The sequence below is a fragment of the Chrysochloris asiatica genome, unplaced genomic scaffold (assembly GCF_000296735.1).
Source record: "Chrysochloris asiatica unplaced genomic scaffold, ChrAsi1.0 scaffold00031, whole genome shotgun sequence".
NCBI lineage: Eukaryota > Metazoa > Chordata > Mammalia > Afrosoricida > Chrysochloridae > Chrysochloris > Chrysochloris asiatica.
Window position 1 is genome coordinate 1881698 of NW_006408549.1, and position 17624 is coordinate 1899321.

The window sequence follows — 17624 nt, forward strand, 5'->3', positions numbered from 1 at the left end:
GTTTCCAAGAAGTGACTAGTGAGTTTGAACTGCTGACACTGTGGTTCAAACTGACCTGTGGTCTTGTACTTATTCTACAACACCACGTCAGGACTCCAATTACTTTATCTTAGGTGATAACATCTGAAATTATGGATATAATTCATAGGATATAATCTTTCCTGAATCACAATATATCACAATAAACTAAAAAAATTGTTTAAAAGTTCTCACATACATCTCCAATACTAACACCAATAAATGCATGATTAACGGTTAACTTACATAAAGACCATATTTTATAGTAAACATAATAAACTATTTTACTCAGGAAAAAAATAAAGATATATGGAAACAAAACACCCAAGTATATTAAAAAGAAATGAGGACATTTAAATAACTAAATAATAGCCTATGAGAAGTAGATTTCTAAGTATTACAAGAAAAAGCATTTTCAGTTGAGAAAGGGTTTGGGGGGAGAGGGGGAACAAATAACCAATATAGGTCATTGCTATCCATCCAAGGGTATGAAATTTCCACTGGTTCTTTCTATAACCAAATTTCTCCTAGTCTAAACTCATTTATTTCCTTTGTAGAACAAAAAAATCTCTGACACCTTAGATAAAATCCTGAAATAACTCAAGGAATATTTTATTATTGCTGCTAATATAATTAATAACAGTTGTTTTTATGTACCATAGAGTCAATTCTGACACAAAGCGACCCTGTACATAGTTTCCGAGGCTATAAATCTTTACAGGAGCAGAAAGCCTCATTTTTCTCCCACGGAACAGCTGGTAGTTTCCAACTGGTAACCCTGTGGTTCGCAGCCTGATTCATAACCACTATGCTACCAGAGCCCCTTAATTAATAACAGTAGTCACTGATTATCTAGGCAAGGACTGTGATGAATACAATTTATCACAAGGCCATGAAAAATGTATTATTACACGTATTTTTAAATTGAGGACGCTAAAATTTTGAGAATCTAAACAACTAGTAAATAATAATTGGGGCAAGTTAGGGCCAGGGAGTGTGGGGATACATTAAGTTAGAATTTAAAACTTAAGTCCTGGTGGGCTATACGTTACAATGAATTAATTAGCAGGTAAAAATGTATTGTCCTTCAAGTTGTTGTTGTTGTTGTTGGGTGCCATTGAGTCGGTACCGATTCATAGCAACCCTTGAGGAGTAAAACTACATCAATGCTACCCTTGAACACAATGCTTCTGGTACTTTGCATCTGCAACTACATGTATAACTTAAAGCTCATTCTTCTGCATTGCTCACTTGAGGACTGAGTGAATATATAAAATAATTAAATGTCATTCTGAAGGAAGTACAGTAAATAAGACGAGTGACACTGGATCTCAAAAAATCTGTATGTGCTAACACAAGGTATGACATTTGATACATGTGCTGTCAAATAGGTTCTGACTCATAGTGACCCTGTGAACAGAACAAAACACTGCCGGGTCGTCCATCATTCTCACAATTGTTCTCAAGTTTGAGCTCATTTTTACTGCCTCTGTGTCAATCCATTTCAGTGGGGGCCTTCCCCTTTTTCACTGACTCTCCACTGCCCCAGTACTGGTAGCTCCTGATCACATGTCTGAAGTATAAGAGATGAGGTCTCATCATCCTGGCTTCTAAGAAGCATTCTGGGTGTATTTCTTCCAAGACAGACTGGTTTGTTCTTCAGGTAGCCCATAGTACTTTCAATACTCTACAACACCATAATGTAAATGCATCCATTCTTCTCTGGTCTTCATTATTCACTGTACAACTTTCCTGAGCATATGAGGCCATTGAAAATATTATGACTTGGGTCAGGATCACCTTAGTTTTCAAAGTGACATTTGATACATATTCAGACTCCAATTCCATTTCTGAATCTCAGTCTTGAAAGGAAAAGGAAGTGTGCATTTAAAAGTAAAGTAATGATTTCCTCATGTAGCTTCTAAATTAGCTACAAAAACAATCCCAAAAGAAGAAGTTAAAAAAAAAAAAAAATCTATGAACATGGCAATGTCAATGGATTGGAAAATATACGCCAAAAGAATTACTTAGAATAAAAGCTGTATAGCTGAATAAGCTTCCAAGACATATTAGAGAATGAAGTCACTAACACAGCCCAATGATTTAAAAAAACTAACAATTTTCTCATTTTTAAAACATTTTAATTTTTGTTCCTCTCCAAATAGGTTATGTGAAACTGGTTCAGTATTTTTTAATCTTTTCTAAGTTGTCATCAGCAGTATTGTTCAAAATTCTGATTAGTAGAGAAAATCAAAAACAATTTTTCAGTTCACCTTGGTGAATCTACTGATTCTTTCTCATCAATATTCCTTGAAGGTCAAGCTACCAATTCATATTCCCTAGATATCCAGTATAATACAAATTAACATGTTTGTCCCAGCAAAATCTTTGCTTTCTAATTTTATTAGTTTTAATTCAAAGAACATTTAACCTTTTGATACTTTGTCTCAGTCTTAACCAATTGCTTCATATGAATAATAACTCTAGCCAAATGAGAATTTAATGTGTATATATTTTACATTCCTTCTTCCATGACATCACTATAAATGAACAGAAATGGATCTTGATGCAATGCCAATTATTGCATCTATTATAAAACTGCGAAACCATCAGTAATTATACTTTACATAATGCAGTGATATGTATTTTTAAGGACTCATACACTAGTAAGTAAGGAGCTCTGGTAGCGTAGTGATTACGAATCGGACTGCGAACCGCAAGGTCAGCAGTCCAAAACTACCAGCTGTTCTGCGGGAGAAAGATGAGGCTTTCTGCTCCCGTAAAGACTTACAGCCTCGGAAACCCTGTTCAGGGTCGCTATAAGTTGGAATCAACTCCAAGGCACATAACAACAAGAACAACACTGGTAAGTGACAAAAACCCAGTTTAACCTACCCATTGCCATCGCTTCACTTCTGACTCATAGCAACCCTGTAGAACAGAGTAGAACTGCCCCATACGGGCTTCAAGGCTCTAAATCTTTACAGATGCAGACTGTCATATCTCGCAGAGTAGCTGGTAGGTTTGAACCATCAACTTTGCAGCTAGCAGCCGAGTGCTTAATCATTGTGCTACCAGAGCTCCTAGTTTATGCAAAAAGCTGGGATTCATTGTCTTTAAGAATACAAAGGGATTCCTGCTGTCCGCGTGAGCCCTGTTTGTTCTCTGTATCCTGTGCACACAACCTTGCAAGTGATGGCACCAAGAGTCTGACATCCAATTCCAGCGTACAAATTGAACGGATTGCAGCAGTTACCATTGCTGCAGGGACTACTGCAATCGGTTATCTCGCTTACAAAAGATTTTATGTCAAAGATCATCGCCACAAATCTATGGTAAACCTTCACATCCAGAAAGACAACCCCAAGATACTACACGCTTTCAACATGGAGGATTTGGGAGATAAAGCTGTGTACTGCCGTTGCTGGAGATGCAAAAAGTTCCCACTCTGTGATGGAGGTCACACAAAACACAATGAAGAGACTGGAGACAACATAGGACCTCTGATCATCAAGAAAAAAGAAACTTAAATGGACAATTTTGATGCTACAAACCAACATGTCATGATGTTACCTGGTTGCTTAATTAGGATGAATACCACTTCTGTCTAATTCACATCCCCTGGGTTCTAGATGTGGCATATATTGTAAACTGCAGCTTTTACATTCAAGGCATTTGCCTTACTTGTTGAACCATCGTGGTGAACATTTGTTTAATCAGAAAAAAAAAAAAGGAAAAACCAACCTTATGGCCTGTGGGTTATTTTGGTCTTGTTAAGGATCTGCTTCTTTAAATTCAAAATAATGATGATATTAGAATGTCACTGCATGTTGAAGCTAACATATTAAATTATTCTCAAAATCATGTATATGCAGACTGCACTTGAAAGTTTCCAAGAAAGTTATTATTTTTTTCGTATTACTTGGTTAACACAGAAAGTAAATTAGGTGTGGTTAAGCTATAAAAAAAAAAATAATAATAAAAGAATACAAAGGACTGAAAACTCAGTGACAGCCAGGGATAGACAAATCTCAGAAACAATTTTAACTAGACTCTCTAATGACTCTAGAACACTGTCTTTTTGTCTCTTTAAATCATCTTAGTTCTCTGTAGACTTACTTAAGGATCACAGCAGGAAATACAGACAATAACAACTCCCAATTTTTGCATCGAGTATCTGCAGCTATTAGAAAGAAACTAACCTCATTTTCACTGAAGAAATACCAAGTTCAAGAAACACCAGAAAAAGATTCAGACTGGACGGATGTGTGACTTGTAAACTTTTAACTTTAACATGACTGACCTCAGCTTGAACAAACTGCCTACCCAAGTCAAATGAAAATACTATTCTCAAGAGTTGAAATAGCTGATCCTAGCCACATTTTAGATTGACATGAAGAAGTAGCATTTACCCGGAGGAGAAACTTTATGCCCTATTCTGCCACTTGCTGTAAAGTTGCTGGTTTAGTTGGACCTTTTATATGGAGAGGCTCTTCAAAAGACCGGAATCTGATTTAATGAAGGTTCAACTCGACTGAAATCCAATGGTGTTCCTGTGCTATTGCTGCTGTTCAAGCTCAACTTCAGCTATGCAAAACCAAGAAGTCCGCATCATCGTGGACAGAATTTAAGGCTATTTTCATAGCTTAGACCAATATTCTCCTGGATAAAACTTGTTGTATTCTACTGATCCTTGGGTTATTGCATATAGCCTAGCTGCGAGCTCAGCCATTTATAAAACTCCAGACTGACATATTGAAGGTCATTAACTATTTGTTGTTGTTGTTAAGTACTGTGGTGGAGTCGGTTCCGACTCATAGAGACTCTGCACAGGGTTTCCGAGGCTGTAAATCTTTACAGGAGCAGAACGCCTCATATTTCTCCCACGGAACCACTGGTGGTTTCAAACTGCCGACCTTGAGATTAGCAGCCCAATTTGTAACAACTATGCTACCAGAGCTCCTTACCCTTACAGCTGATCAGATCATCTAAGTTACTCATGTGGATGCCCAAGGCAAAGTTCCATCATCTAATGAAACCAACTGAAATCAAGCTGCTGATAGAGCCTACAACACCCAGATTACCACCATTGCTTTGGGATCCACCATCGTATCATATGTGACAACACATCCACCACTTAAGATGAATCATAAAGAAAAGGATTGTATATTTCTGATGCAGAGATTATCTTTGTATGCCAGACTTCTGACTACCAAAATCAGATCAGGGTGTGTATCACGAGCAAGAAGTCCACAATGCACCAGATGTTGCCACCCCATCTCTGTCCAACACACTCCTGGCAAGCTGACTATATAAAATCTTCAGTTCCTGTGCCCTTGTGCTAGTCTAATCAGTTACTCTGGTCACATTGCTGTGGCACTCAAAATTAAACTACTACATGTTTTTGACTTTCAGGAACATATGAACTGATATAATTGTCCTGCACTTCCTCCTTGTTCACCAAAGTTAAGTCTGTATTATCTCTGGTTTCAAAGACACCCTGCATGGTTTGGGTTATTAATTCAGTTGACTGTGCATAAAGCCCTGGGTGGCATGACTAAGGACAAAACTGTAAGTTGGCCTCATACTGATGCTAACAGTCCCGTTGGTGATACTGTTAATTAATGTGTGAAATGAACAGAATGCATCGGATTCCAGCCTCTGTCAGCCAAAATAGTCAAAGTGGCCAATGTAGTTGTACACTCACATGAAAATTCAAGATCAACCAAGTACATGTAAGGCTAAGTGTGGATTGCTGGGAGAGGCAATCAATCACAGGCCACAAGTGCCCCTGTATATTCTTGCTCTTGTGCCAAGAAAGCAAAGCTCTGACAACCATTCTTCACTCAGACCATTTCTAGGAATTTTGTTTCAAGTGAGCAGTCTTCAAAGTTAAGGTCATGTTCCCGCAGGACAAACAGCAGGCTTACTGATTGCCTGCTATATGAATGTGGTGCTTTCCCCAAACTCAGTGTTCTTCAGCTGAAATACAAACACTGCACACATAGCATCCATATGGGTCATGGTACCTGAGGGCATGGGAACCAAGGGAAACATGTACATGCTGCTTGTGGAGCCATGAGTAATTAACCCTTTACCTCTGACTCAGGAATCTGTGTCTTCTGACAGCATCCATGAAATAGTAATGAACTGGTAATCAAATTCCAGATGCAACAAAGACGTCCAAATATATTTAAATTTTAAAAAGCATATATTTTACAACAAAAATTATTTTTAATTTCTTTTACTTAAAGGGAGGAGAAAGAACTACTAAGTGAATGTCTATGCTCCTCTCTCACAACACACAATTTCAAGCCAAAATAAATAAATGCAGATTACAATAGACTCTGAAGGACTCCTACTAGCACAACAGGTAATCCTCAGCAGTTCAAACCAACCCAGCAGCACCACAGTAGAAAGGCTTGGTGATCTGCTTCCGTAAGAGTAAATCAAGAAAACTCTATGGGGTTGTTCTACTCCGTCACATGAAACTGATGAAAGTGATTCAATAGCACCTAACAATAGTAATAAGTTCCAATTTATATCAAAGTTTTCCAAAAACTTGAAAGTCCTGTTTGTTAAAATGGCTTCATTCATCATTCCAATTCTTAAATCACACACTCCCTATTGAGTTCTACTATGGCAAACAGCAAAAACAAATGCAGAATAAAGACATCAGCACACTACATGTGACCTATAAATAAACTTAATCAGGCTTCCATTTCACCTGGGTAAATTCAAAATAGCATTAAAATGGGCAGTTTAAGATAAGAATTTTGCTAAATCATTTTACCACATGAACAAAGGTTAATCTAAAAACAATTTCTTAAAGATAGCATCCAGTTCTCTTCTCTTATATTAGCAGAATAATGTTTTTAAATTATTGTAAAAAATAATCAAAATTATTCTCTATATGAAATATGCTAAAGGGAGAAAACCCAGAAATTTGGTACTAAACATAAATGATCTAAGAGAAAGAACTAACAAATGATTTCAATACGATGAATTTGGCTCTTGAAAAGAATAAAAATTTTAAACATATATGTTACGCTGTTAAGTGCTGTCAAGTTGGTTCTGACTCACAGCAACCCTATATAAGGTTCCCACGGAGCATCTGGTGAGTTTGATCTACTAACCTTGTCATTCGCAATCCAGTGCTGATCCTACAGTGCCACACCAGAAGTCTGCTTCTAAGAACTAACAAATGATTTACACACGCTATATTTTATTTTGGCTCCTTTGAAAAGAATGAAAATTTAAAACATATATATTATAGCCTGTTTAAAATGTATTCATTTATGATCATGCTATTGGCTTATGTCCCAAGTAAAAAGTCAGATAACAAAGCCAACCAAGAACTCACAGTAACAAATTTCCTTGAATAAGGTTCTTCAAGGCTTATACTGAATAAAACATAAACTTTTATAAGTAAAATCCTGTGTGGCACTGTAGGATATGTACTGGACTGCTAATCAATTTTAATTGGACTGCTAATGAATTTTAACTGGCGGTTAAAATTCACCAGCTGCTCCTCAGAAATCCTATAAAGGGACACTATGAGTCGGAACCAACTGGACAGCATTTATCAACTTCACCAAGAAACCATGGAGGCTCAGTGGTTAAGCACTTGACGGCTAACCAAAAGATCAATAGTTCAAACCTATCAACAGTTTCATGGGACAAAAGACTTCGTGATCTGTTCCCATAAAGATTACAACCTAGGAAAACCAATGGGGCAGGTCTAGTATGTCCTATATAGTGGCTCTAAGTTGGAATTGACTTGATGGCATCAACAGTTATAAACAGCTAAATGAATATGGTTCACAGTTTAAGATGGTTTTCTATAGCTCACTAATCAACACATTTAATTATATTGAATATTTCTACATTGATGTTTTAAAATTTTCTAATTATTCAATTAACTGATAAACAAAACAAAAACCTTCTCAACTACTTCAAAGATAAGCACAGTTAACCAATCCCACTGTGTACTTTTATTTTTTTTTAAATACCAACTGCTCTATTTCTATTCTGAAAAGAATTGCATTAAAAAAGCACCAACTCATATAAGCAGGTTTTCAAAATGTTTGTGGAATAATTATCTTTTTTAATTTTGGGGGAAAACTTTTATTGTGAATTCAGTGAAGGTTTACAGAGATCTTCAATTCTACAGTCCACAAATCATACACTTAGTTTCATCTCAATGATTACAATCCCTTTATGTAGCAGCTATCCCATTTCATCCCTGAGGTTTGTATCTTCCTTCCACCATCTGTCCCATCACTTCTCAACTTTGTCCTTAGGTAAATGCTGCCCTTTTGATCTTGAATAGTTGAACATTCTTCGTTGAGCATACCTTACCAGTGTTGCTGTTGCCTTACACACTATCTATTACTTCTGAAAACTGGACCACAAGGGTGAGTTCAGATACAGATGTAATACTTAGCTTATCTGAGGTCTCTTTCCTTTCCATATAAAGCTGGTGTTGTTGTTAAGTACAATGGAGTCTGTCAGACCCATAGCAACACTAAGTACAACAGAAAAAAACACCGCCCAGTTCCATTCCATTCTCACAATTGCTGCTATGCTCAAGTCCAGTGCTGCTGCTAATGTACCAATCCATCTCTTTGGGGCTCTCCCTCTTTTTAGGTGACCCTCCATTTTACCAAGCATGATGCCCTTCTCCAAGGTCTGGTCCCTCCTGATAATATGTCCAAAGTATTAACAGGTGCAACTGGCAACCTTGTATTCTAAGAAGTAATCTGTACATCTTCCAACACAGATTTGTTTGTTCATCTGGAAGTCCATGGTACCTATAATATTCTCCTCCAACACCGTAACTAAAATGCATCAACTTTTCTATGGTTTTCCTATTCACTGTACAACTTTCACATGCATATGAGACTACTGAAAATATCATGGTTTGGGTCAGGTGCACCTTAGTCCTCAAACTCACATCTTGGCTCTTTGAACACTTTTAAAGAGCCCTTGTGCAGCGAATTTGCCTAATGCAATACACGTCATTTGATTTCTTTTTCTTTTTTTTTTTAAGCTTTTATTGTGAATTGAGTGTCGTTTGATTTCTTGACTGCTGTTTCCATGAGTGTTGCTTGTGGATACAAGCAAACTGAAGTCTTTAGTAACTTCAATCTTTTCTACATATATCATGATGTTATTTATTGTTCCAGTGGTGAGGAATTTTGTTTTATGTTGAGGTGCAACTCATACCAAAGGCTGTGGTCTTTGATCTTCATTAGTTAAGTACTTTAAGTTCTCTTCACTTTCAGCAAGCAAGGGGGTATTAGCTGCATATCACAGTTTGTAATGAGTCTTCCTCCAATCCTAATGCCACATTTTTCTTCATATAATCCAGCTTCTCAGCATACAGATTGAATAAGAACAGAGAAAGAATACAACCCTGGCACACACCTTTCATGATCTTAAATCATGTCCTTTTGTTCTGTTTGAAAGATTGCATCTTAGTCTATATACAGGTTCCTCATGAGTACAATTACATGATCTGTAATACTTATTCTCCACAACGCTCTTCATATCTTCTCATGATCCACACAATCAAAAGCCTTTGCATAGTCAATAAAGCACAGGTAAACATCTTTCTGGTATTCTCTGCTTTCAGTCAAGATCCATCTGATATCAGCAATGATACACCCAGTGCTACGTCTTGAACTGAATCCTGCTTGAACGTTTGGTAACTCCATGTCAATGTACTGTTGCAGCCATTTTTTTAATTGCCTTTAGTAAAATTCCACTGACATTAATGATATTGTATGATGGCTTCCATAATTTGTTGGTGATCAGTTTTTACATGTCTTTAAAAAATGACGTTGGATTCTGGATTGGGATTGCATTATATCTACACATTGCTTTGGGTAGTGTTGGCATTTTCACAAAGTCAAATCTTCCTATCCATGAGTCCTCCATTTTTGTCAGTCTCTTTTGGTATCTTGTAGTAGAGTTTTATAGTTGTCTTTGCACAGATCTTTAGATTCTCCAGTTAGATTGATTACTAAGTATCTCATCTTTTGGGTCACTATGGAAAATGGTATTGTTTTACTGATTTCCTTTATAAAGCTGTCTTACTAGTATAAAGCAACCTAATATTTTTTGTGCTATTTCTTTTCAGTTTCTTCTTTGTTTTAATGTTTTCTGGTTCTGCTTGGACCTTCATTTTCATGGTAAGTTATGAAGTATTAATTTTCTTTGGGGTTACTGTATAGTCTGCTAAGCTTCCCCTGTATTAAAGACAGTTTATTGTATCCTGCCATCTACTTGACCTCCTCACCACTTGGATCTCTGTTGCTGTATTTTTCCCTTTTTGACACTGTTAATATTTTGATCTTTGGTTGGCCTCACAGGTCCTCTGAATACATTGTTGTAATTTTGTTCCTTTCTGAACTCTGCTATCCATTGACCGAGTTCCAGGTGGTGTTGCCACGTCTGTCAATCTCTGGTTGTTCTCTGTTCTTGATGGTTTTCATTCCAAAGAACTCCTTTTAGGATGTTTTGAAGCACTGGGCTGGCTTTAATAAAATCTCTTAGCTTCTGTTTATCCTGGAATGTTTTGATTGCACCATTGTATTTGATTGACAGTTTTGCTGGACAGATGATTCTTGGTTGGCAGTTTTGTTTTTTTTTTTCTTTTAGGGTTTTATATATGTCTCCCCATTGCCTTCTTGCCTGCATGGTTTCTGCTGAGAAGTCAGAGCTTAATCTGATTTGCTTGTCTTTGTAGGTAACACTTCTCTTTTCCCTGGCTGCTTTTAGGATTCTCTCCTTGTCTTTGAGAGCTTGACTATGATATGTCTTGGTGATTTTCTTTTGGGGTCTATCCTTACTGGGGTTCTTTCAGCTTCTTGAATGTTTATTTTCTAGTCCTTCAATATGTTAGGAAAATTTTCATCCAGAAGCTCTTCAACTATCTCCTCTGTGGACTTCTGTGATTCTTCTTGTTCTGGAATACCAATAATTCTTAACTTATTCCTTTTCATGCTATCCAGCATGAATCTTACACTCTCTTCAGATTTTTTTAGTCCTTTTTTCTGCTTGCTCTTCTATCTTAACAGTATTGAGAAATTTGTCTTCCAGCTCGTGGGTTCTGGCTTCCATCTCTTCCATTCTGCTCCTTTGCCCTTCAGTATATTGTCTACTTCTGATATTTTATTATTAATCATCTGGAATTTTTTGCAGGTTTTGGATTGTTTCCAATTCTGTATCTATCTTGTTTAATTGCTTCTATTGCACTTTCCTGACTTCTTATTTTCCTCCACCCCTTTTCAGAGCATTTGAATTTGTTTCCATATTATTCTTCTGAATTCCTCCTCAGGCAGATCCAGAGCCTGCTCTTCTACTGGAAAGTCTGTGTCTGCTTCCAGTTCATTTGTCTCAGTTACTTTTTTCTGGTTTTGGACATGTATTGAGATCTTTGTGATTTCTTGGACATTTTCAACAGTTATGTGAGTTTTTAATGCTTAAATGGGTTGTATGTTGCTTTGTTGTTAAGCTTTCTGAGCGTCTCCTGGTGGATATGATCTGGAGATAGGCTTCCCTTTTCACGTGTAATACCTAGCAGCTGGTTTTGGCTCCTGTCCCAATGGCGGGGTACTACAAATTATGCTTGTAGCTTGGCTATATGGGCACAGTTGCTGTCTCTTCTTGGGTAAGGTAGAGGGAGAAACCTCCCAAACCTGGGAGAAGATTGAGGCCAAAAGGAACAGAGACAGAAACCACCAATCAAAAATACAATTGTGATTGACACTGTCTACTGGCCTTTGCTGTGCAAAGGGTCCTGCCTAGGTAAACTTTGGGGTTGGTTCCCAGGGTCAAACATCATAATAAGCAGCTTGCGGGTTTCCGCTCTATGCCATTGGAAACCTGTGGGTGCAATGCTGGAGCTTTTGGCGGTGTGCTCCCACCCACCTGAAGGCATCTGGGCTGTGTACCGAGGGCACGCGGTGATATGAAAAGGAGAGATACGTAAAAAATTAAAAGTGAAAGATAAAAAATTGTTCACACTTCCTTCAAGCACACAGCTCCGTGGCTTCTAGCACTGGCTCACTCCCTCCACTTGGCTGTGGCACCGCCCTCTGGCCTGAGGACTTCTGGCTGCAGGCCAGTGCAGTCAGATCACCATATTTTGTTTCCACAGGCAGATTTTTTCTCAATGGGTGCAAGAAAGTGGTGCCTGACAGGAACTTTAAACAAGCTCTACAGTTTTTCTGCAGACCGCTCTTTCTCTCGATTTGTAATTTTTTAAACATGCATGGCAGAGCTCCAGATCTCCAGTGAAAGAGCAAGTAATCTACTTTTTTTATTTTGATCTTATACCCTATCACTTAGCTAAAATTTTCAATGAGTTCCACTAATTTTCTTTCTGAATCTTTGCGATTTTCTACATATACTTTTGGTCAATTGCATTTTTCTTAAGAATGGTCAAAATATTAAACTACTAGGAACTCACTCTACAGCATAACATCACTGCATCACTCTCTGAGCAACCACCCAATGGAATAAAATGTAAGCAACATACGCAATTTACAATTTTTTTTTAATTTGTAAATTTTTAAAAAGATAAATGAAAATTTAAAAACATATTAACATAAACAAATATATGCTCACAGAAAGATTTAAAGTTTTGGAAACCCTAAACAGGGTCACTGTGAGTTGGAACTGACTTAACAGCACTTAACGATAATAGTAGATGCAAAATATTTTAAGTTCACCATTTTACCAGTGTCAGAATAAATCAAGATACTTTACTTTTTATTAAATACAAAGGTTTTGGAAATTAGTTTTTTACACCTATAGCCATATCAATTACTATACTAGCTGCAGTCCTGGTGTAACACTGTAGGATCAGCACTGGACTACTAACCGCAAGGTCAACAGTTCAAACCCACCAGCAGCTCCTGGTAAATTCTATACATACTCTCTACAAGTCAGAACCAGCACTTAACAACATGTTAAATACTCAAAAGCCACTACTGACTACTACTGCTTACTGTGCTGGATTACACAATTCTAGGCTATGAAATCTGTTGTTGTTGTTAAGTGTTGACAAGTTGGTTCCAACCCATAGTGACCCTGTATAGGGTTTCCGAGGAGTATCTGGTGAGCTTGAACCGCCAACCTTGCAGTTCAAACGGCTTTGCAGTCTGGTGCATTAACCCACAGCACCACACCAGGACTTCATACACACACACACACACACACACACACACGGGTTTTAAAAACTCAAAGGAAAATTGAAATAAAGATAATGGAAAGTTGCATCAAGGAATTATTTTCCATCATGACAATCTACCCCACTTATTCTTTGAGGTTAGCAAAGGCAAAATTTTCACTGGGAAAACATATCCCGTGTACTCTACAGCTTTGATCTTGCCCCCCTTCAAACTTTGTTTTGCTCCTCAAACTCAAAGAACATTTAAAAGGAACACACGATTTGAGTCCTTTGAAGACACCAAAACTGCCATTTTGACATATTATAAAAATTGAAGAGTACAGACTTCTTCAGGGTTAGAGAGGTGAAAACACTGCTGTCCGAAGCACATACAGTCCTAGATGAGGGACATGTTGAGAAACAAAAGCTCCAGATTTTTTACATAATTTTTTGATAAAGGTTTCTATGATTTTGTAGCAATACTTCAATTAACCCTTCTAGAAGACATTCAAGTATGTTCCCACACAGAAGGCAAAAAGAATAAGGAAGCCTGAGCATGGATTTCTATACGCTCCACCTGGTATTATTCTCCTTCTGATCTGTGTATCCTTACTTCATTATAAGAAATCATAGTCATGAGTATGACTATATTTTCAATACTGTGAGTACTATCGGATCTCCAAATGTGTGGTGGTCTTAAGGATGCCAGATAGAAGAACCCATATAGCAATTCCATTTTAACAGTTCTTCATAAGCAAAACAAATCACATTATTTTCTTGATAAAAATTATTTCTTATAATTTAAATTTTCCTACATAAGACTGCCTTTTATTTTATGTAGTGGACTTTATTCTCCACTCAAGCAGAACAGATTTCCCAGCTCAAATCACTTTACCACAGATGATGTCAGAGGGGTAAAATTAGCCTTAAAGAATTAGTAACAATCGCTGTTTTTATTCTAACTGTTCACCAAAAAAACTCATTCATATAAATACTGATCACCTTCAGACAGTCTCCAAAGTGAATAATATTGGCTGGGCACATGGTAGGGTAATAATAAATGAGACATGGTACCTGCCCCATTGCACCGATTTTCTACTCAGAAAAGTTTTCTCAGAAGAACTGACATTTGAGCAAGATCTGAAGGATAGGCTGATATACACACATGAGCTACAAAGAGAACACTGTTACATTAAGAAGAAATAGACTGTGGGAAGCCCTAAGATCAAAAAAAAAAAAGAATTTTTGAGGAGTGAAAGGTTTACAAGAGATAGACCAAGGTTTGACTCTTTAACATAAAACTAATCCATCAGTGAGAGGAAGTGCAATGATCAAATTTGAATTTTTCAAACCTTACTCAATACATACATGAGAACGGATATGAAGCATACAAGAAATTATGGATTGCTCTACAAAGATGTACAGATGAAGGAAAATAGATATATTATTTAGAAGGTAAACTTGACACATTTTGGTGACTGAATTACAATGAGTACACAGGTAAAGAAATATCTATACACATATAATCAGTTATAACCACTTAGTCCTATGTATTTTGGAATAATCATATTATGTAACAAGATTATGTTGCAAATTAAAAAAAAAAAAAGCAAAGATTAGCTTAATTACTTCTTCTGCCTGATATTAGATTAAATGAATTTTTTAATTACTTGTAAATCTTATGGATAACTACTCAAATTATTCATGAAATCTTTACAAAGAAAAGGTGCTTTGGTTTTTAATTTAAATGTAAAGTACAAGACTATGAACTATATCAGGGTTGGCAGAATTATTCAAGTAAACAGTCAGAAAGTAAATGCTTTGGGCTTTGGTCTCTGCTACAAGGATTCAATCCTGCCATTTCAAAATAAATGCAGGCATATACACATTATATAAAGGAATGAGTTTAATCGTGTTCAAATAAAACTTTATTTATCAGGAATTCAAGCAAGATGGTGCACTAGGCAATAATGCTACACAGACCTTCTACAACAAAGTGACAAAAACCACATGAAACAAATACAGATGATAATCCTGAAATGCTTGGATTCAGAGGAAAGGATAGAGAAGTAGATTGAGTACTGACTAGGCAAAGAAGATGAAAGGAGAGACAAATGGGTGAACTCTCACTGGCCTGACACAATGTGGCCATTGAACTTTTGCAAGCGGCATTTGATCAAGACATCAGACTGACAATACAATCACATACAGTAGATGGCAACTAGACAGGTGAAATTCTCATTTATTCCACTCCACCCATTCTCTTGGTGACCAAAAGTGTGGTCAGCCCCCATCATAGTTTACCCCCTGCAAAGCCCTTGTTCTGTCAGAGGATGGAGTCATGCTAATATGAATCAGGTATCAGGTGGAACACCTCCATGTCTGAAGGCACATGAACTCTATCTACCTCATCACAACAACAGAAAGCTTAGTATGGAATCCCTGACTACCCTACAGCAAGCAGGAACTCTTTCAAAACAAGCTGCCCTACCATCGCCATCTAAGTTGTGCCCTGAAAAGCCCCATGTGGGAACAAGGACCACCATCTAACCTGATAAGAAGTACTTTGAAGGTCAAGAGCCTTGATCACAGACAAGTAGGCCAGCAAGAGCTATATCTAAAGCCTCACACTCTCAGCCTTATCTGGTAGAGGTGTAAACCCATACTACATGCCCTGCTCCACAGTTTCTCTGCTTAATTCATTTCCAGCCTCTAATCCATTTTTGTCCTTCCTTTGTTTTTTTCTTCTTCTTCTCTCCTCCTTTCCCGTATTTTTAATAATTTGTGTGCTTTCCTTTTTTCTTCTATTATTTTCTCCAATTCCCTTCTCCTTTTTCCCTATTGATTGTTCTTAACTATTCCTTTTTATTTATTTATTTTGCTTTTTCCACTTACCTCTCCGTAGTTTTGTTTATTGTGGTCCTTTTTTTTTTTTTTCCGCTCTTTATTTTATCTTCTATTTGTATTTTCCTTTCATTTTCTTTTTTTTTTTCATGTGGCTACCAGTTGAATTTCCTCCCTTAATTTCATTTTATGCTGTTGTTTTTGTTTTTCATCCTATTTTTGTTTCATGCACTACTCAACAGAAAATAGCAACTATGCTATACAACCCAGCAACAACTGTACCCTCTGTGGACACACACAATAGGCAAGAGTAAATATCAGCGCAGTGCCACAGATTAACAATAGAAAAAAGCCAACACCAGCCAAACCCACCCCTCAACTGTGCTACACAACAATAAACAGGGAACTGTGCAAACACTTCCATTCATCACAACCCCCACCAAGAGGCAGGTATTGAGTGCCTAAGAACAAACCAACATACAATCATCAGTTAAATACAAACAAAACCACAATGTCACAGAGGCAATAGACTATTTCAATTTACATGAAGAAATAAGACAAAGTGGCTCAAATAAGTGACATAGGAAACACGCTTCTGAGGAAGAAAAGGTACTGGAACTTAGAAAGGATTCAAAAGAAAAATATTTAGGTGCCTTCAACTGATTAAGAGAAATACTGAGGAACGCAAGGATAACACAGAAAAAACTTTTAAAAGAATTCAAGAAAATACCACAAGTACAGACAGGGAAAATAAATAGAAAGTTAGAAACAAAACAAACCCAGGGAATTAAAAATCCAGAATATTAAAACTATGATTTCAGAAATGGATAATATATTGGAAGGGCAAAGGGGTAGGTTTAAATAAATGAAAGTCTAAATTAGTGAGCTTGAAGATAAAACACTCAATACTAGTATCGTAAAATAATAATTAGGAAACAAAAAAGGAAAAACCCAAAGAAAGCCGAATATTTATGTGGGACACCATAAAGAGAAATAACTTGCAGGTGGTCAAAATTACAGGATTGGAAGAAAAAAAGAAAGCACAGAAAAAATGTCAATGAGTTATATTGGAAGAAAACTTTCCTAACATGATGAAGACAAGAAAATAAGCATTCAAGAAGCTGAACAAACTCTAAACAGGACAGAACTGAAAAAGAAAAATCACCAAGATATCATAATTAAAACTCCCAAAACCAGACAAATAAAAAGTCCTGTTCATGAAAAACAAAAAGTTATCTGCAAAGGAGAAGCAGTAAGACAAACCTCTGATTTCTCAGCATAAACCATACAGACAAACTGGCAGTATGATGACAAATATAAAACTGAAGGAAAAATGAATTACCAAACAATGTAATCATATACTCAGCAAAACTGTCACTCAGATATCATGATGAAATGAGGACATTTTAAGATAAAGAGAAATTAAAAGGATTTGTAAAAACCAGATTGACTTTACAAAAATAGTAAAGGTATTTTCCTGGACAAGGCAGATGCAGTACATGGACCCTCTACAACATGATCAAGTGGGATTCATACCAGGGATGCAAGGATGGTTCAACATTAGAAAAACGATCAACGTTTT

General features: G+C 36.8%; 2 protein-coding genes across 4 annotated transcripts in view; one reads left to right on the forward strand and one right to left on the reverse strand.

Annotated features, from left to right (window-relative positions):
- Nucleotides 1-3548, forward strand: part of LOC102841808 (CDGSH iron-sulfur domain-containing protein 1-like) — a 6882-nt gene extending 3334 nt beyond the window's left edge. Inside the window, exons 2-3 of the mRNA XM_006859248.1 lie at nt 2184-2202; nt 3140-3548. Coding sequence (XP_006859310.1) covers nt 2184-2202; nt 3140-3548 — 428 coding nt within the window. The remainder of the gene's footprint in view (nt 1-2183; nt 2203-3139) is intronic.
- VPS13B (vacuolar protein sorting 13 homolog B (yeast)) overlaps nt 1-17624 on the reverse strand; it is a 1072080-nt gene that overhangs the window by 871930 nt on the left and 182526 nt on the right. The window lies entirely within an intron of this gene.